The sequence below is a fragment of the Ipomoea triloba genome, chromosome 4 (genome assembly GCF_003576645.1).
Source record: "Ipomoea triloba cultivar NCNSP0323 chromosome 4, ASM357664v1".
NCBI classification, from domain to species: domain Eukaryota; kingdom Viridiplantae; phylum Streptophyta; class Magnoliopsida; order Solanales; family Convolvulaceae; genus Ipomoea; species Ipomoea triloba.
Genome location: NC_044919.1, coordinates 19,589,308 through 19,610,566, shown reverse-complemented (window position 1 = coordinate 19,610,566; position 21,259 = coordinate 19,589,308). Strand labels below are relative to the sequence as shown.

Below are 21,259 nucleotides of genomic sequence, written 5' to 3'. Positions count from 1 at the left end.
TTTAGCCTAACATGGCTAAAATAGATCCAACAAATATTCAATAAAGTTCAAAATAGAAAAGAGAAAGGAAGATATTCTCCCAAATGATGCCTCCAAGCTCTTTTCTTTGATCTCCTTTTCAAAAGTTGTGATGATTTCTTCTTTGGCTTTTGGAGATGATGAAGCTTCTTTTCCTTGTTCTTTTTCCTCTTTTTCTGACAAGAACCAGCAGCCAACTCTAGGGTTTGGAGAGAAATGAAGCATTATATAGTGGGATCCAAATCAGGGACAAAATGGGAATTTCTGCGCTAAATCCGCTGTCCAGATTCTAGGACTTTCGCCGCGGCGAGAATCATTCTCGCCGCGGCGAGAATGTTTCTGCCCAAAAATTGGGACTCTCGCCATGGCGAGAATGATTCTCGCCGCGGCGAGAGTCCGGTGAACAGTACTCTCGCCATGGCGAGAATAGGCTCGCCGCGGCGAGAATCCGCGGTGAATAGTACTCTGAACTGATTTTTGGCTCTCCAACATTTTTGGTTCCTTTGCATTGGCTTTTTGCTCCAAAATGGTTATAATGCACCACTAAACACATCAAAGACACTCAAACCAAGCATTATACCGCTTTAAATAAAATAACAAGGAAATAAACATTGGAGACAACATTTTAACACACAAATAACTATAAAACATACATAAAAACACAATTAAAATAGGTACAAATGAGAGTGTATCAATTTGCAAATAGAACCGCAGCTCTATAATAATCTGAACCGCAGCCCAGAGTAACAATAATTTTCATAGCAAAAAATTCCACTTAGTTTCCCCTGAGTAAGCACTTTGAACATTTCTCAATTCTCCTTCTCAAACCTTGGGCAGTGGCATTTCCCTGCCTTCCCGTCGGTCTCCTTATCCCAACCTAGGGCCATGGCACTCCAGCCCTCCCGTAGGTCCACCCTTATTCCAACCCCGGGTCGTGCATTTAAGCCTTCCCGAAGGTCCCCACCTTGTTCCAGAAACTAAGGGTTTGAAAACATTTTCCTTCCTTCAGTTTTTCTTTCTTAAATCATTTCTTTTGGACATATTTCACAATTGAGTCCAATACTTAAAATTGGTTACCTCATTAGCCCCTGAAGGATTTTCAAAATACTTTCAGTGCCCGTAGGCTTTTCAAACATCATTTCCTCATCACTCTCATGTAAAGTACACACTTACAAAAGTGGTATTTTCCCCAAAAATAAGGTTTTGACAACCCGTTTACCAAAATAGCATACGTTCTGCAACGTAAGTTTTATAAACATTTTTACTTGGCGAAAAGCTTTTCAAGCATAGCTCAAGCACGAGCAAAGATTCGAAGAAAGCATAATTGGACACAAGCTGGTCACTCATCGGATACTTCATCATATACAATACTAGGATATTCTTGGATATACTTCATATTCAAGTCTCATACTTGAAATCAATCCCGCTAGTTATACACTTGTATATTCTACTAACACTACATATATCCATTTCCACTACTATTATAATAATAGTATGAACCCATAGTCAATCATTTATGAATCAATCGATTCATAGCGCCGTTAATATTCACATCCTTAACCTTATTCCTTATCATGAATCTCAATTCATCGTACAATCCAATCATCATCGGTAATCCATAATCATGGTTCCACAATTAACTAATAATAGATAGTTATCCTTGTCACTATCGACATCAACAACTTCTACCATGATCAACACCATTAGATCATAACTTGAGGATATCGCACCTCCATAATCGATACTTAGTCACCCATAATCCAACAATTGACCTTAATCACTCTTAAACATTAATTATTGTCATTAGTAACTACTAACCTTGTAATCCATCATCGACAACAAGTCAACAACATTATAACATCATTATCAAGTCCTCGAAAGCATTAATACCATTAGTTCGTAACTTGAGGTAAAGTCATTACCTAACCATAATCCAAAGTCGTTCAACAACTATTTCCTCAAAATTCACCATATACAATCTTTATCTCAATATTTCCATATAACAATTTCCTTAATAAACATCGTAATATCATCACCACTCAAACTTCCTTTAAACCATAGTATATTTACCAAAGAGATATTNACGAACATCAAACAACCTCATCTTCTAAACATCAATAATCAATAATCAAGCTTACACCATTTAATCTTACTTTCGCGCCCTTGGACGCCCGGTGGACGCACGTTCGCTACACCATTTTTATGGTAGAACCCTAACTCATAGTACTTGATGTTCATAAAAAGTTTTGGTCACCTAGGTTCACGAATTAACACAGAAATTCCATTTTTGCCCTTGGCAGTGTGCTGTCCGGAATTTCTCTCTCTCTGGACCAGTTTTGGAGAAAAATTCGAAAACCATACTTATACTACTCCGATTATTATGAAATTTTATATGTAGGTTCTACACTTATACAACTACATGTATAAAAAAAATTGGATCAAAATACCTTACCGATTTTTCCCAGAAATTCACGGAAGTCACTGCCAGAGACTATCTTAAATTCTTGTCAATATTTTCACAAGTATAAGTCTATATGGGTATAAATATAATAGGTACAAGCATATACGGCCATTATCATGTATAAAAACATATTCATAAAACTCCTAATCTCATTATTTACTAGCAATTGTCCACTTTCAAGTAACTAAACCGACTTAAGGGATTTCTTACCTTTCGGGAGTGTACTAATACCGTAGAAGCAACTCTTGGATCTTTCCCCAAATTCACCTTAAAATCCTAGGGTCAAAATCAACACCATAACCACAAATACAAAGAAACTAAGCTTAGATTCATGATCTAGGAAGGAATACAAAGCTTTCTACCGAATAATATTGAAATCTTACCGAACAAATTGGAGAGTTGCGTACAAGCTTGGCTATGGTTTTAATGGAGGAAAATGGTGAAGGAGATGAAGTTGCTCTCTCCCTTTCTCTCTCGTGTGAAATCAGCCAAGGAAGACAAGAATGGAACAAGAGGAATAACATGCTTTGGGACATTATCACTTTTGAGGCAAATGTTCTTATGGGAAGAAGAAATGGAATAAAATAATAAAGTATTTTTAAACTTATCAGTTGGGGTCCAAACAGATAAAGTTTCGGTAGAAAATAATTTAAACAGGAATAATTTTGAAACCAAAAATTTATCCCAGACTGAAACTTGAAATTGGGCTAGGTTCAGTACACCGCGAAATTCTGCGATGCTACGATCAAAATAAATTTTCGCTGCTATGAGCTGATTTAATTGAATAGGAAATTCAAGAATAATAATATGGTGTCTAATAATCCATTTCCTAGGATAGTCGGGTCCGAATACTAATTCCTAAAATTTTACGGTTCGTGACCGGCACGAACGATCGCAACTTAATAACCACTATACTTCCTTATAAAAAAAATTCTTTTGAAGCCTCGAGGGACCATTTCATGAATGTCATAGCCTAAGGAAATATTTTTCGAACCTTAGTCTTACGGAAAAGCCGAGGGGTTACATTAGTAGCCCTCCTTGGTTGATCCCATTGAGAAGACACAGATGGTTTGCTTCCCCTTTCAGATCTCAGCTCATCTTCTACCTTCGAAGCAACTCGAACCAATTTGTCCACGTCGTCAAATTCTTGGTTGCGGAGTTCTCTTCGAATATCACGGTTGAATCCTTCAAGGATACGGGCTATGGTGGTCTCGTCATCCTCCTGGATATTTGCTCGTGCCTTCAATCTCTCCATCTCCTTGTAGAACTCACGAACGGACTTGCTGCCTTGTTTGAGTTCATGTAATTTTCTGCGCATATCACGATAAAAATTACTAGGCACAAACTTCCTTCTCATCTCCCTCTTAAGCTCTCCCCATGTCTCTATAGGTTCATCTTGGTCTTCTAGACGCCTACGACTAAGTTGTTTCCACCACAATTTAGCAAAATCTTTTAGGGATGCTATGGCTGTTTTAAACTTCTTTTCTTCCCCAAAGTTATGAAGCCCAAAAATATCCTCCACTTCATCTACCCAATTTAAGAAAACTTCGGGTTCATCATCCCCATTAAAAGTAGGCATTTCCATTCTTAAAGAGCTAAGATTATTATCTACCCTTTCTTCCACAAATCTTCTAGGGAGCATGCGAGGTAAACTATTATATCTTGTTATTTCTCTACCCCTCCTCTCTTCTTGGTTTCCTCCCTCATGATTTTGTACTCCCTCATTTTCAACTCTCACTCTTTGATTTTCTATGTTTTGTAGCCTATCACTAAGATCTTTCATCATGGTCATCATTTTCTCCATTTGGGCAATAATACTACCTTGTTCACTAGTACTAGCCATGCTTGACATTCCTTTAAGTAAAAAAAAAATGCAAAAAAATAAGAAGATAGTAATCAAAAGGAAATATTTAATCACTCACAGTTCATTCACTCTTTTTTTTTTTTTTTTTTTTTTTTTTCTCAAGTACTAGTTCTTTTCCTCTTGGTCCTTAACAAAGCTTAAAATTCACAAGGGTTGTATCCACCACAAACAACAAACCAAACACTTGTAGAGTTTGAGTCTAGTAAGCACGAAAGGTAGGAAATAGCATGTACAGAGTGATGTAGAAACTGACACAGAGTGTGTTTGAAACTGACACAGGTGGTTTTTTTTTTTTTTTTTTTGTAAGAAACAAAGAAAGTAGAAGAAGTATATGTGATAGAAAGAAACAGAGCACAATTAATTTCAGGTAATGCTTAGATATAAATTCAACAATTCAAACTAAAAATCAAACCAACCTTATTCTTTCTTTTTTTTTCTTTGCTCTTTTTGTTTTGTTTTGTTTTTTTTTTCTTCTTTTTTTTTCCTTTTTTTTTTCTTTTTGTTTTTTAACAAACCTCCAATAAAGTAAACTTCAACTAAATTAAAAATACAATAGTAGAATAGATTAAAAGAAGCTTGATGGTATCTAACCTTTATAAGGTCACCAAATCAAAGCTATGAATATAAAGAGTAAAAGTACGGAAATGAATAAAAAAAAATAGACACAATAGTAGATATGAAATTTAAAGTAGCAAGGAAGAGTAAATATGAACTTTAAGATAGCAATAATAGAATAAAGCAAGAACGTAACGGATATAAGGGAAAAGGAAATGGAACAACAGTAAATATGAAATTACAGATAGGAATAATGGAATAAGAGAGAGAAAAAAAAGGAAATTAAAGATAGGAATGATAGAATAAGAAGAAAAAAAAAAGGAACTTGGCTCTGATACCAAACTGATGCGTACACGGATTGCTTCCCGCAATAAGTGCACACTCAAGGAATCACTCAAGAACCTTTCGTGTCCAAAAGAGGATCTTACCATGTAGACTCTTGGATTTTGAGATCCCAACTCTACAAATGCCTCACCAAACTAACAAATAATACTCTCAACCCTTAGATTATTAAGCAAGGCTAAGAATTAGAGTATTAGGAATCTAGCACTAGAATTAAGATACAAAAATAAAATTAGCTATATAATATGAGTAATAGTATTCTTTTTGGGTTTTTGGATATGTGTGTGAATATAAAGAACAAGATAAAGGGATAAACTAGCTTCTCACTAGCCTACCAAGATTGAATGCTTCTCACAAACAACCTAAACTTCAATGCACTTCTCATGCAAAGAAAAGAGAGAAATTTCACTCAAATTGAATTCTTACAAGGTGTGTCTCAAACCATTGGGTTTATGGGGTATTTATAGGGGAAAATAAGGTATTAAATATTCTAGGTCACTAATCCCACCCAAAATAAAAAATTACAACTTTGTAAAAGTAATTCCCACCCAAAATTAAAAATACAAAATAATTCCCCACCCAAAATTAAAATACAAAATAATTTCCCACCCAAAATTAAAAATACAACATTTTGCAAAAGTAATTTCCACCCAAAAATAAAAAATACATTTCTTGCAAAGTAGTTTCCCACCTAAAAAAAAATACACCTTGCAAATAATTTCACACCGGGAAATTTGATCTGATACTGAAGTCTGAATTGTCTTCAAAAGTTTTTATGTGAAGACAATTGAATAGAATTATTTTTCCAGATTGATCTTCTTCTTCACAAAAAGATGTTGGACTCCAATCTGTTTGCACAAAAGTGTTAAAAGCCTCTTGAATCTTCCTTGACTTAGATCTTGTTACCGGGCCACTCGAGACTTTTAATGGATCATTTATTTGTTGCATTCCGGTCTCATCACCTAATGTGAGAGCCCATGTTACATTTAATCACCCTAATATTACATACATAGTGTATGTATAGATTTTGAGGATCCATATAAAAGCTCTCTAATAATAATTTCCGTAGCCTTTTCTTTCTCTTACAAGAGATTCACACTATCTTCTTCATTCCTAAAAACCCTACACATACCATTCTTCATCCTAGCAAGGCTTCAAGCAAGATTACTCTTTTAGTATTTATTGTGCTTGGGTAAGTTCTAGTCCCCATTTAGATTGCATTTTCTCCTACAATTTCCTAGTCTTTTTATAAGCTTCTTATGGTTTTCTTTGGGGATTCTTGGGTCATGATGACTAAGGTGGTGATGGAGGTTTGATGGATTGAGCTGAGGAGTGGTGATTGCTTGTGGATCATTAAGCTTCAAGAGGTAATCCTCCATGTTACACTAAAATCTACTTTCGCTCTTGAATATATGTATATGATTTGGTGTTGTGGAATCCTCTGAAATATCTTTGGTTTAGCCTTTGATTTGTTGGATTGTTTAGCCTATGTTGTGGATCTATGGACTTGTGTTCATTATCCTTCCATCTTGATGTATATGAGTATTTGTTATTATGGATTCCATGTATTATTTGGTTTCTGGAAATGTGTATTCTGATCTTGATATGGGTACTGGAATGGTTTATTGTTCATTGCTTCGAGTCTGAGTGAGTTCTGAGTGTTCTGGGTGGGGAGTTGTTCTTGCGAAAGGGATTGGAGGTATAATGTGTCCCGCCTATCCATTCCTCATGAGCATGGCGGTTGATGTGTATAATGATGAATGTAAATATGAGCGTTTAAATGTCGTTGTAACACCCCCAAAAACGGCCTATTTTTTTCCATTTTCACAAACTAATTAAGTACTCCCTCTGTCCCATTTTACATGTCCTATTTACTATTGATTGGTCAAACTAACTATTTCTTCTTTGCTTATTTTCTTTAGTAATTTTTTATTATTTTTAAATTTAATTTTTTGTGTTTAATAGTACTTTTAATGTAGTTTCTAAATATATAAATTGTATATATTAATGTTAAACTTAATATTATGAAAAATTGAATTCAAAATTACTTCAGTCAAGCCTCGTTAAACGAACCAGACAACCATTTTGGGACGGAGGTAGTAATTCTTAAAACAAAACTTAGAACACCGAAGCTTTTCAAAATCTTATTGAGGGTATTATCGCGACACTTAGGCAACCAACAGACCTAAGTGCTTAGGCTAACTAAACAAAACCAAAATAAAATATAGTTCATAAGTCTTAATTGAAATAACTCACAATACATAATCTGTCTAAGCCTTGATAGTCCCCGGGATCTCGGTCTACCGCACTCTCACAGCAAACCATGTCAACATTACCTGCTACTCAAATGGAGATTTCAAAAACACAATAAGAAAGTAAGGGGTTAGCAACACTTGCTAAGTAAGGGACTGCCTGCCCCTAAAGAAAACAATTTTTTTAGCGAATAACTATTTACTTTACCTGTTCTTTCAAAACTCGAATGCTCTGCACTTTTGATCCAGAAAAACAATTCATACATATTCATATCAAAAAGCATATGGAACTTTTCATAATATCATCACTTATAACATTTCCTTAAAAACCTTAATGCCATACTTTCACACCACAAAATACATATGGAAGCACATCAATCACACATAAATGGGACAGGGTCCTTTATACTTAGGCCCTAGTGAACAACTCCGTGCTGAAAGCTCCGCAAAATTCCCATGCCAATGGAATCAGGACTCTAACCTTAAGTGTGCACACCCACGAGTGAGTATTCCAAGCCTCACCAAGAAGTTACTAGCCCTAGTATCCGGGAATTTTTCCTACCGAATACTCCACAAAACAGGGTACATAGACCCTAGTGGTAGATATTACCTAACCACTCCTCAACTCAACAGGACAATGAATACCCTAGTATCCGGGTATTGTTCCTACCAAATACTCCTCAAACATGGTATGAACCCTAGTGGTAGGATTATCCTAACCACTCCTCAGCAGGGCATAGCATCAAGCATACAACTGAATACTCCACAATGTCAAGTAAATCAATTTATCACATACTTTCATAGTTTGAAAATAATATTTTACTTGAGTAATTTTGCTCATACAATAATAATTTGTAGAGTAACATTTTATTTAACTCTAAATTCACAACCATACAAATAACATCTTCAAAATACAATAGACATATATATACACTTGTACTCAAATAGATACTCATGCCCACATATTAATAAAATACACTACAATGGTACATAACATACATCTAATTGTACGACATTCACAAATAAACCAACTAATTATTGTATATATTAAAACTCCATACGGCATTAGCAAGAAAACCAATTAAATTTTTGTTATTAAAAACACTATTAATATAACGATAACGTACCTACATACTACAAATCCTAACTTAATCATATAATACTAAATTCCTAACTTAATCATATACCAAATATCATGCATGTAATTAAAAAATAAATATTCTTATACTAAACAAGGAGAAATAATTATAATATTTGTATCCAACTATATACATACATACGTAAATGCACAAATATATATACATATACATACACCCACACACACACGGTGTATAAATATATCTATGCATATACTAGAATTTTGTATAAGTATATTTATAAAATTCTGTAGTAATACACATACCAGGGTCGGTCCTGAGCACGGGCAAGATGAGCGACCGCCCATGGCCCCATGATAGAAGGGGCCCATCCATATATATATGTATATGTATACATATATCTATTAAGTGTTATAATTATATTAAAAAATAAAAAAATAGTGTTATAATTATATTAGAAAACAAAAAATTAAGAATATATGGGATTGCATGAAGCTGAGAATCGATGCTTAATTAAATAATTTAGAAATAGAATTGAAACGGGGAGTCGAGGACACCTAATTATCTTTTATCTATTAGAATCGACACCCTAACCTGCTAATCCATTCGTTTGCTTCAATAAAAAAAATTCAATTCAATTAATCAACGATTATTCATTTGTTTGCCAATTTGGGCCTCATTGTCCTTTGTAACTTGTAAGTTTTCTTCTATTTGTAATTTGTTCTGTCTTTATTTCCTATTCAACACAGCACACCTATAGGGTAGTAGGGATTTAGTGCTATAAATCTTATAATCCTCTAATGAGTAATGTTTATTTGGATAATGAATTTTGTGATTTCTGTAATTCTAGAATTCTAGAATATATATATATAGGATTGCCCCACTTTCGTGATGCATCAATCATAGTCTTAAGCACCTAAGCATTGTAAGCCCCCAAATTACCCATATTCTCATAGTAGGAAAAATTAGGTTGAAATTGGTAAGGCTTGAGGTCTTCACCCAACTTTCGTTGTAATGAATCCCTCTCCTAAACTAGCAATCAATTGTGGCCATCAATTAATGACAAGTAGAAATCAATCCCCAATTCAACATAAACCTTAGGTACATAATTCAATCCCTTTATGCACTAATCACAAATTGAACATCAAGACTTGCAATAGATCCCTAATCTAAACCCATAAACGAACTACTCACTCATTATTAAAGTAAGCAAAACAAAGTAAGAATTAACTATTCAAATCATCGCAACAAATCTGGGAAATCTTATATATAGCCAAAATTTTTGGCTCCAAATCCCGCTCAAAATCTGCCTTACAAGTCTATTGGCTTCTACAAAGACAGGACCAAAATATTATGTAACACCCCGGACCGGCTTGGCTTGCCGTACATCCGGAGGAGTTACCGCCACACCTAGAATGAGTTCTATCTTCCTTTGATAGACCCCACTCTAGGTGCACAGGCTAAACGGAAACTTTTACTTAACAACAACAACCACCCATCATAATATAATATATATATATATATATATATATATATATATATATATATATATATATATATATATATCTTCATTTATATATACATAAATTTGCAATATATATATATATAAGTTTGCCCATCAGGCCAAAATATAAGTTAAGGGTCATCCACGACCCGACTAGTTGAGTTAGCCACCACTAAGGCTACAAAAGGCATTTACACAAAAGAATCTTTCCCAACGCATCTCCCAAGACGTAATACCTAGTCTATCCGGCGGTACACCGAACCTGTAAACTCGCCCCAGACTAAATGCCACTCCCCTTCAAACCATGTGAAATGGTCTAGGAAGCGAGAGGTGGTGTTAACCATGGACCATTCGTCCCAATACTCTGGTGAACCGGGGTTCCATGGGCAGGGGTAATACACGATAAACTCTAATGGGTCACTTCATGACAACACCTCAAGGGGATAAAAACCATAGGCGGCCTGAACATCTAGGCCATCTTGGACAAAAGGAAAACTATTTGCAACTGGAGAGCTGGCTGGAGCGAGCGGAGCATAACCCGGCGTATATGGGTCGGTACCTATCATCAGTTGTACATAGTCATCGTAATCCATACCATGACACTCATACTCCGGCGAACTTGGAGAGTTCGCCGCACTACAAGAACTTACGCTAGATTGCATCTGTAGGTAACACAATGAAGTGTAGTTAGCGCGACGGCTAAGTAAGGGGATCCGTGGGTCACCCAAAATTAAATAAAGGTTTTACAAAGCAGGTATTTAAAAACCTTTATTACCCTTACTCTACATTGATACTTTACCTGCAAACGAGTCATCAAGTATAGTTTGCACAAGTAATAAATAAGAATTGAAAAACAATCTAAAGTTCTTTTGATAAGTGATTGCTTACCAAGAAATGTATTATTCGACGCATCAATAATCATCTACGCATATAAGCAAGTAGTGGAAAATTATGAACTTCACGTTTAATCACAATCATGTACTTGACAAATCTTCCTCACAGGGAAATTCCACCAACTTTTATCTCAAGGAGGGTTCACCGACACCCTTTTTCGCTTAAACAATCATCGCATCCCTCTTTAGCGTAGCTACAGAGTAACTACATTTTCATACAAAATTTTCCACTTAGTTTCTTTGTACAAAGCGTGAGGCCTTTGGAGTATTCTCTTAACTCCTTCTCTGACCACTTGGATCATCGAACTCGGGTTCAGTGGTCATCCCCCGGTCTAACACTGATCCCCTGGACGTAAGGTTCCTTAGAATGATCCCTAGCTGGCCCTACTAGGTCCATAAAAACGACACCTACCCGGATTTCCTAGAGTAACTATACTTTAAGTGTACACACCCCCGCAGGAATTCCTCATCCTAACGAGTTATATAGTACTCGGCGAATAGACTTCGCCCTTCAGTATGATCCTTCAGTATGAATGATCATACTATATATAACAACCTTGGGCAAGTGCACTTTAAGCCACCCGAAGGCTAATCAAGGTCCTCCTCAACTTTACTAGAAACTAAGGGTTTGAAAACATTTTTCCTTCTTCCTCATCTTCCTTGAGTCAAAATCACTTTTTGGACATATTCAACAAAATCAAGTCCCAACTTGAAATCAATCAATACTCTTAACCTAGTCCAAAAGTTCTGTTTCTCAAAACATTTTGATAGTACACTAATTACCATACAATGTGGTAATAAAGTGTAACTATCCCACAATTTCCATCATCACATTACATATGTACATAACACTACATATAGGTATATATGCATAAAACATAACACCTCACACATTTATGCATACTTACATAAGGTACACATACTATATATATACATAATATAAATTTCCCATAATACTCATACATATATGTATACACGGTTAACATATATACCATATATATATACATAATACAACATCTTATATTACTTATACATACATACATAATACGCATATAATATATATTACTATACTTACACGTACGTACATACACTATATAATATACATAGTATTTCTAATTTAGATATTTAGGCACATTAACAACCACATCTCACCAACACGACATTTTGTACAAATATATTATGTAAAATACAATTACATATATATTATACATACAAACATGTACACAATAATTCACCTAAAACTCATCATATTTCAAATAAACTATCAATTATCTAATTTTAAGTGACCTTAACCTACTTAAGGGATTCCTTACCTTTCGGGAGTGTACTAACACCGTATGAGAAATCTTGAATCTTTTCCCCAAAATTTTCACTCAAAACCCTAAGAGAAATTTAACATTATAGCAACAATTATTAAGAAACTATACTTAGATTCAAGATCTAGGAAGGAAAATAAAGCTTTCTACCGAATAAAATTAAAGTTTTACCAAATAGATGATGATCTTGTGAAGAAATTAGCTATGGAAGTTGTTGGCTCAAGGTGGAAGATGAAGAATTTTTCCTCTCTTGATTTCGGCAATAAGGAAGAAAAATGGAAGATCCAAAGCTATCTCCCATATAAAGGGAAGGGTTTGATGTCACTGGACCACAAGGTCCTTGGCCTTTTTTTCTTTTTTTTTTTAGTAAATTTACAACAGTCCGGGGTCCACTTCTTTTTTTTTTTAGTAAATTTACAACAGTCCGGGGTCCACCCACGTTCGCTCCGAGAGGCACAGGAGCTGGCCCAAGGGGAATCGTCACTTGTGGGAGTTGAACTCGGGTTCTCTCGAAATTCCTCCCCACAAAGAGAGCTCACTTGCCACTTGAGCTACCCTGTTGGGTTGACTTCATTCTAACCTTAATTTCTAAAATTGGGTAATGTTTGGTACATTGCGAAATGCAGCGATGCTACAGTCAAAATAAATTTTCACTGCTACGGGCTAATGTAATTAAATAGGAAATTCAAGGTTAATAGTATGGTGCCTAATAACCCACTTCCTAGGACAAACGGGACAGAACACATACTCCTAAAATTTTTACGGTTCTTTACGGTTCTTTACGGTTCGTGACCGGTACGTACGATTGCAGCTTATTAACAACTATTCTAACTAGCAAAAATTATTCTGAAATATCTATGAATCATAACTCGAACATGCCAATGCCTTAGAATAAAATAAAATTTAAACCTTCCCCTTTCTTTCTTTCTTTTTTTTTTAAATTAGAAACTTTTAGTAGAAAATATTTCGGGGTATTACATATTAAATGTCAGATTAATTAAATATGGAAATGGTTGATATGCCCAAGGTGATTAAATATTTTAATGCTTAGTTAGCCGATTGGTTTTCCAAGATAAAAAAGGTTGGCCGATTGCCTTTCCAATATAACAGCTGGTATACAATATTTTTTTATATAAGAAATAATCTTAAAAATTCGTATACAAGCAATCCTTAAACCTACTTATAAATACATACACAACAGCAGAAGAAACTTCAGACACCGCGAGGCTGCAGGGTAGACTGGTCCGGCGTTTCTTGAGCTTTCAAATTCAAAGAATATTTGGGCAAGCATCCAAGAAGAGGAAGAAGACATTTTCTTGAAGATTAAGGTGTGTTAGGGCACCCATTTGCAGGCTTTAGACATTTGCTGCGGATTTGGTAGAACTCTGAATCATCTTTCACTTTCTCTTGAAATAGAATTCTGAAAAAGAATATATATATATATATATATAATGCAATATGGTAGTATGGTTTTATTTGTTATTGTAGGTGTGTTTGATTGAAAGGAAATAAATCAGGATCCAGCAATAGAAGATTCTATCTCAATCAGGAAGCATATAACACAGATCATTTGTAATGGAGCAAAGGTATTTGATTAAATTCTTAGTAGTTACATTGTGTTGTTAACTACTTCCTCATTTTATTATTAGCAGCAAAGTTCACAATGTTTGGTATTTTTCACTATTTAAAAATCAGTATACTTTTTGTAGTTGTATTTTCATTGTGAAGCTTAAAGGACTGATCATTTTAAATGGTAGCAATGATATATAATAAGAAACTTGGAATTAATTAGTTTGTCTTGTTAAAATTTGTAATGTAATGTACTCCCTACTTTGAATTTCAAAACATCTTCACTTTCAAGCAAGTTCAAAAGAGAGAAGAAAGACGAAATTATTGTGAAGAGGTTTAAGGGCTCACTTACCATTTGCTGTAAGAGGAAACACAGAGCTACAACTTGATTTCGTTTCTAGCCTTCTACTAATACATTGTATTCAATAATGGTTACCACCTCTTATTGAAATCTTCTTAACCTTTGTATGATGAGGACCTACAGAAAATACAATATACTGTTCCAAAAATTATAAAAAGTCTTGGAATTTTTTATATTATAGGCTTTTACATAGTATATCCCACAATGCATTTACATATTAACACTAGCAAGAAGAATGAAAAAGTTGTAAGTAGAATTGTAAGAATAGATTACATGTGGATGATGGACATATGGCATTCAAGTGAATAGCTAACAATCTACCAGGCATACAGACATCTACAATTTTGAACAAATATATATATTAAAATTAGGTTTATGATTTTGCTTTTATAAATGTCCAGTGTTTAGTGTCTGTTTTAATTAAGTGCAAATCTTTAAATCTATTTATGTTTATTTTTTTTACTGAAGATGGATATATATGACCAATTCACTGAAGTCGGGTGTTTCATGGGATACATCAGAAAATCAGATTAAAGAAATAAATCGAAATTGGAATAAAATAATTACCAAAATACATTTTCTGGTAAAAAATCCACCAGAAATAGTATTAATACCTTATAAATAAAAAATGTGTACTACAACATTCAAGTTATGTGTAACAAAAAATAATTACAACAAATATACATATGAAGAAATGCATACATACTAATATAAGTAAATATATGTTCACATAAAGAAATATCTTTTGGCTACCTTGAGAATACATAAAACAATGACAAAACTGATTTGTTGAAAAAATTATTGCAAGCACAATTATGGATATGCATGTGCTGTTATTAACAGCTACATCTTGAACTTCAATTTATATTCAAAATTTATTATTTAATCCATATGTACAGACAAATGTTAGAGGAAATCCTTTCTGACAAACGGAAAAAACAAGAAAATGGAAAACGAAAGCAAAACAAAAATACAACGAAATATAATCCACGTAGGATTAAACAATTACTTGCGATGAAGATACCACGCTGGGTTGAGTGGCCTTGGAAGAAGGAGGGTGAACTGTATGAACTTCGGGGTGGTTGGAAGCACGAGTCGTGTTGTCACTATCCTTAAAACCTTATTTGCCGCTTCCCGAGGTGCTGGATCGTTGCAGCCTAGGCTTCCCAGGATAAAACGTGCTACGATCCGCCGTTTGTGCACTCAAACTTGGACCCGACGAACTAAACCGTGGGAAGAACGCAGATGGCTTGAAGGAAATATGAGCAGGGTTTTGAGGAAAAACAGTGTATTCGTGTGTTCTTAGTGTGTGTATATCAAACCTGCTGCTCACAACGAATATGTAGTGAAGGATGGGATCATTGCATTAAATCTGGCATTTAATTCCCATTTGTAACCTCCACCCATTAGCAACCTATTTACACCCACTATTAATCCATTTAATCAAGAAATAAACTCTGAAATAAAGATTGGAATTAATGACATTAACTCCGAAATATTAACAGTTATTTCTTAACGGATCCAGTAGGTGAACGGTCGCAAACGAGAGGTCACCAGAGTCGCTCCTCGAGACATCGTTCATATCTGCGTACCTTCGAGACATAGCTCGTGCCGCGAGATGTCGAGAAGTGCTAGCTTCGAGACATTGCACTGCATCGAGACATCAAATTGGTCCGCGAGACATGAAATGCGCGCGCCGATCCGGAGCTGCGCGATATCGCCCTGTAAGAGACTTGGTTCGAGACATTGAACTACCTCTCGAGAGGTCAATTCATTTGATGTCTCGAACGAGAGATCAGTTCGATCTCATGTGGTCTGAGACGGAAAACTCGTTCGAAAATATGGCATAACTTAGCCCGCAAGGCCTGCCACTTTTCGGACGACATTCGTGCCCGCAGGTGCCGGCGCACACGAGTTCAAGCCTTTCGAACTCAACTTTGGAATTTGATTTGCACCCCCCCCCCTTGCGCGCGAGAGAGAGCATCTATGCTATACAAGTTAAATAGTCATGAAAGACTCTTGTATATATAGTGGTGCAAAAGTTCATTCCAAATCAATGTGGGACAAAGCTACATAAGCTTTCCACACTTGAATTCCATCTCAAATGGGTCTACTTTGAGAATCAATTTCTCATTCACCCATTATCCATTTTGAGCGCATAATATATCGATTTCTTCGTCTAAGAACGAAGAACCCGAATCCACTTTGACCCGACCCAAAATCGGAAGTGGACCCACAGATATTTATACCACAAAATGGCCACTTAAAATGCCATTTTAGTGCAATTTTTCCAACAACAAACACCATGATAAACTCAACAAAAAGGCTGTATGAAAGTATTCCTATAAAGCAACAGATTGTCAGTATAATACATGAATTTTAAAATTTTATTCGCATTTAAATATTATATATCTATGAAAATAACTTAAATTCACATAAATCTAAAATCATAAATATTCGAAGGATTATTTTAAGTCCCTTATAATACATATTTACATATTTCATAGTTAAAGAAATTGCAATCTCAGTTTTTATGTTTCTAGAATTTAAAAAATATAGGGTTCTCTTGACTCCTGTAAACTACACAGCAGAGAAAATGAATTTCAGTAAATGAAAATATGTAAAAAGTAGGAATTAGAGTTATATTTAGACTATAATTAATAGATCATTGACAAAATTGTACCTATCTTAGGACTTGTGCAGATCCATCCTTTCTTTCTTTTCTGATTATCTATCTATTCTCTCTTTTCTGATTATTGTTTAGATACTCCATATCTAAATGCATGCTATAGATTGAGTCTGTATTGCCATAGAAGACGAGGGTTGCTGCCGGGAACTAGCTTAGGAGGATGGGGTTCTGAAGCTGGGCTTGATTGAGGGTTTTGCGAGGCTGGCATTGCGGAGGTAGAAACAGAGGTGTTTGGGGTTGGTTTCATAGGTGACGCTAGCGTCGGGAGAGGAAGAAGTCGGAGGGGAACTGGGGAAGAGATAATTCTGGAAGAGAGAGGACGGAGACGGAATGATATGGTGGAAATGGTGTGGGTTGAAACGGGTTGTGGGTTATCTATACTTGGGTTGTAGGTGGATAATGGCCGCCTGCTCACAAAAATTGGGCCAAAATTGTACATTATTATTATTGTTATTATTATAATTATAATAAATTTTATATCACATTATTTAACTACTGAATATTTTTTGAATAATTTTTTTGAGTTTAATATTTCAACTGATTTTTACCTTACTATAATAAATTAATTGATATATTGTTTTTATTTTTTTATAGAATTTAGTCATTGTTTGCTAATCAAATTTCTATACAATATATTGAAGGCATTGTAATTAATACTGCAAAGCAGGCCGACCCGTCCCATTAGGCCCGCCCCATCGCGGGCCTAATTTCTTGCGGGCTTTTGCGGGCCGGCCCATTAGGCCTGCGCGCTAGGGTTCATGCAACCCTAGCTTGCCCTGCGCGGGTTGGCGGGCCCCGTGGGCCGGCCCGCGGGCTTTTTTATTTTTATTTTTATACTTTACTTTCATGTTAAATTAAATAAAAACTACAAAAATGATATATATATATATATATATATATATATATATATATATATATATGAATTATTTAATTTAGTAAACTATTAGTAGTACTGTAGCATATATATTATATACATATATGTCTATGTATATATACATATATGTCATTACATATATTCTGGAATGAATGAATTAGATATGTATTAGTACTACCAGTAGTACTACCAGTACTACTAATATATATATTTTACTAATAGTTTACTTGTCCGAAAGGCTGTCTTAGATATATCTTTCTCAGCCACTCTCACTTGATGATATCCCGACCTTAAATCTATCTTTGAGAAAGTACCAGCCTCCTTTAATTGATCGAACAGATCATCAATCCGAGGGAGTGGGTACTTATTCTTAACAGTCACCCGGTTCAACTCTCGGTAGTCAACGCAGAGTCGCAACCCCCCATCCTTCTTTTTCACGAACAATACTGGAGCTCCCCATGGCGATACACTCGGGCGAATGTATCCCTTATCTAGCAAGTCTTGAAGCTGCTCCTTCAACTCTTGTAATTCTATTGGGGCCATTCGGTACGGGGTCTTTGAAATAGGAGTAGTGCCCGGTACCAGATCAATGGTGAACTCTACTTCCCGTTCTGGAGGGAAGCCTGGAATCTCATCAGGGAATAGGTCAGGAAACTCCCTTACGACAGGGATTTGCTCAATTCCCTTCTTATCCACATTCAAATCTTCCACCATGCATAAGAACACTTCACACCTTTTTCCCACATACTTCCTCATCTTGGCCATCGATACTAATCTCACATCGGGCTGACTTGCAGCTCCCTTATAGGACACACGTTTTCCTTTTGGGCTCCTCAGTACCAATTTTTGTTTGCTACAACAGATCTGAGCCCTATACTTTCCTAACCAATCCATCCCTAATATTATATCAAAGTCGTCTAATCCAAACTGTATTAAGGTACAAGGGAAACTTTCCCCTTCTATGCTTATAGGTATGTTCTCAAAGATATTACTACAGGTCACCACCTTCCCCGATGCAAGGTTCACTTTAAATTGTACTTGGGAACTAGGTACTAACTTCAATTTCTCTACAAACCTTGAGGATATAAAAGAATGAGATGCTCCAGAGTCAAATAATACATAAGCAGGTATATCACGAAGCGGAAAAGTACCTGCCACCACATCGCTCACATCCGCCTGAGCTTTACTCATCACAAAGATCCTCCCTTGCTGGGGTCCACTCCTGCTAGTTGGTGCCTTGCTGGTGCTCTCAGTGTTACTATTTGCCATGTTCCCTCCATTCCTAGCCTTCACTTGTATTCCAGATTGTTGGGTCTTTTCTTGACTCTGGCTAGGACGGAATGACCCTTCCCTCCTGCTAGTTTGACATTCAAATGAGCGATGGCCCTTCTTCCCACAATTGAAGCATTCTACCGGCATCCCTATACAATCGACACCGGGATGATCCTTCCCACATCTTTTACAGTAGAAATGCCTCTCCTTCATCCATCCTCTACTAGTCATCCCCGTACTTTGAGTTGGAAAATCCCTCCTAGGTCTGGGAATCCCACTTCTTTGGTAATCCCGAATAGCCTCTCCTTGACTCATCTTAGAGTTCTTCTCTCCCCCTCTGCTACTACCTTCAAATTTCCTCTTACCCTTCTCACGAACCTCCTTCTGCATCTGTTGGACTCGATAATGTTTGGCAGCCCGGTTATAAGCCTCTCCAAGAGTCTGACACTCAAACACACAAACGGCTTTTTGAGTCTCAAAATTTAATCCATTTACAAACTTCCTAGCCCTGCTTGGCTCATCCGGGGCTAAGGCAGGGGCAAATCGTGCCAGCTCAAGATACTTAGCATAGTAGTCCTGAACAGATGTCGTCCCTTGACGTAGATGTAGAAATTCCTCGTACTTAGCGGACTTAACATGCTCGGGATAAAAATGATCCCGCATTCGAGCTTTAAGGTCAGTCCATTGAAATTCTCCTTGTTGTTGATACATGGGTCCCATCATACTCCACCAGTTGTCAGCTTCTTGCTGGAAATAGAATGTAGCTATCTCCACCCTCCTTTCTTCAGGACATTCTACAGCCTCAAACATTTTGTCGAAAGTCCTTATCCAATCTTCTAACACTAGTGGATCTTCCTTACCAGTGAAGAATGGAGGACGATGCCCAGCTATGATCTTAGCCACATCTGGCCCTCCCCGTTGATTATTGAGAAGCGCATTTCCCAAAGTTTGAGTCAGTTGGGTCAACTGCTGCAAATTCTGCGCTAGCAGTTCCTCGGTAGGAGTTCCACGAGGTTCTGGTCTCCTTCCAGGCGGAGCCATTATAAACTACTGCAGAATCAATACGAAGTTCAGACAAGCACAAATCACTATCTAACTTACACAGGTGTACACCAAATCGGGTGCAATAGTGCCAGTTCTAAGTATCAAACATAATCTTAACAAAGTAAAATAATATCACACCCTCACCACGAGTCCTAAAAAAAATTTCCTCCCTAGAATTTCATCTTTACCTTCTTAAGATCCAATACTTATTTCTTAAAGTTCCACCCTAAAGTTCATGCCTAGGTCTCAACCTAGGGCTCTGATACCAACTGTAACACCCCCAGATTTTCCATCATACTAAAAAGGCATAATTAATCATAATTACTAATTTCCCAAAACGGAAGCGCATAAAATCCAGAGGTGCTACTCCACACCTAAGTTTATTACAACTTAGATGCTAAGGTAGTCTTTACATCTACTATCCTTATTAATACATACTNCTAGGACCTTTAGTGTGCACACCCCTTGTCGGGCTTCCAAGCCCGCAGGTTAGTCACTAGCTCTAGTAACCCTAGATCTGTTTCTACAAGGTTACTCAACGTGGTTAACACCAATCACTTCAGGGCCCAATGTTTGTGAATCCATTGTGAATGTTAAAAGGAATAGTCTCCAACCTCACACCATAATTTCATTTTATCTCATTCTTTACTTTCTCACATAACACACTTTAAATAGTATAAACCTACCTTCGTGTATGGTGTTGTCTCTCAAAACATTTTGCTCAACACATTTCCCATCATCACACTACACATATGTATATATGCATTTAACATAACATTTTCCACATTTATGCATACTCACATAAAGTACACATACCGCACATATATACAGAGATACAACCTTTATTTAATTATACCTATAACCTCATCTATGTACATATATATATAGTTTAAACACACACACATCACACGTGTATATATATATACTACACGTATATACATAGGTTTCATATACATAATACCACCTCCTTATAAGAAAATTTCAGCTTGGCGCAGTCTGAAAGAGTGAGCCGGTAAAGATAGTTCCCGAACTCTTTTTCACTTGAAATTTTTATGGTAGAACCCTAACTCATAGTACTTGTTGTCCATAAAAAGTTTTGGTCATTTTGGGTCACGAATTAACACAGAAAATTCCATTTTTGCCCTTGG

The 21,259-nt window shown here is 36.0% G+C and overlaps 1 protein-coding gene across 1 annotated transcript; it reads right to left on the bottom strand.

Annotated features, from left to right (window-relative positions):
- Positions 1–17,927: 17,927 nt before the first annotated feature.
- LOC116015944 lies at positions 17,928–20,108 on the bottom strand. Its single transcript, XM_031256112.1, has 2 exons — positions 18,023–20,108; positions 17,928–17,938 (listed from the first exon to the last, which is right to left on the bottom strand). The coding sequence occupies exons 1-2, from the start codon at positions 20,106–20,108 to the stop codon at positions 17,928–17,930; spliced, it is 2,097 nt and encodes a 698-aa protein (XP_031111972.1).
- Between the last annotated feature and the right edge of the window lie 1,151 nt (positions 20,109–21,259).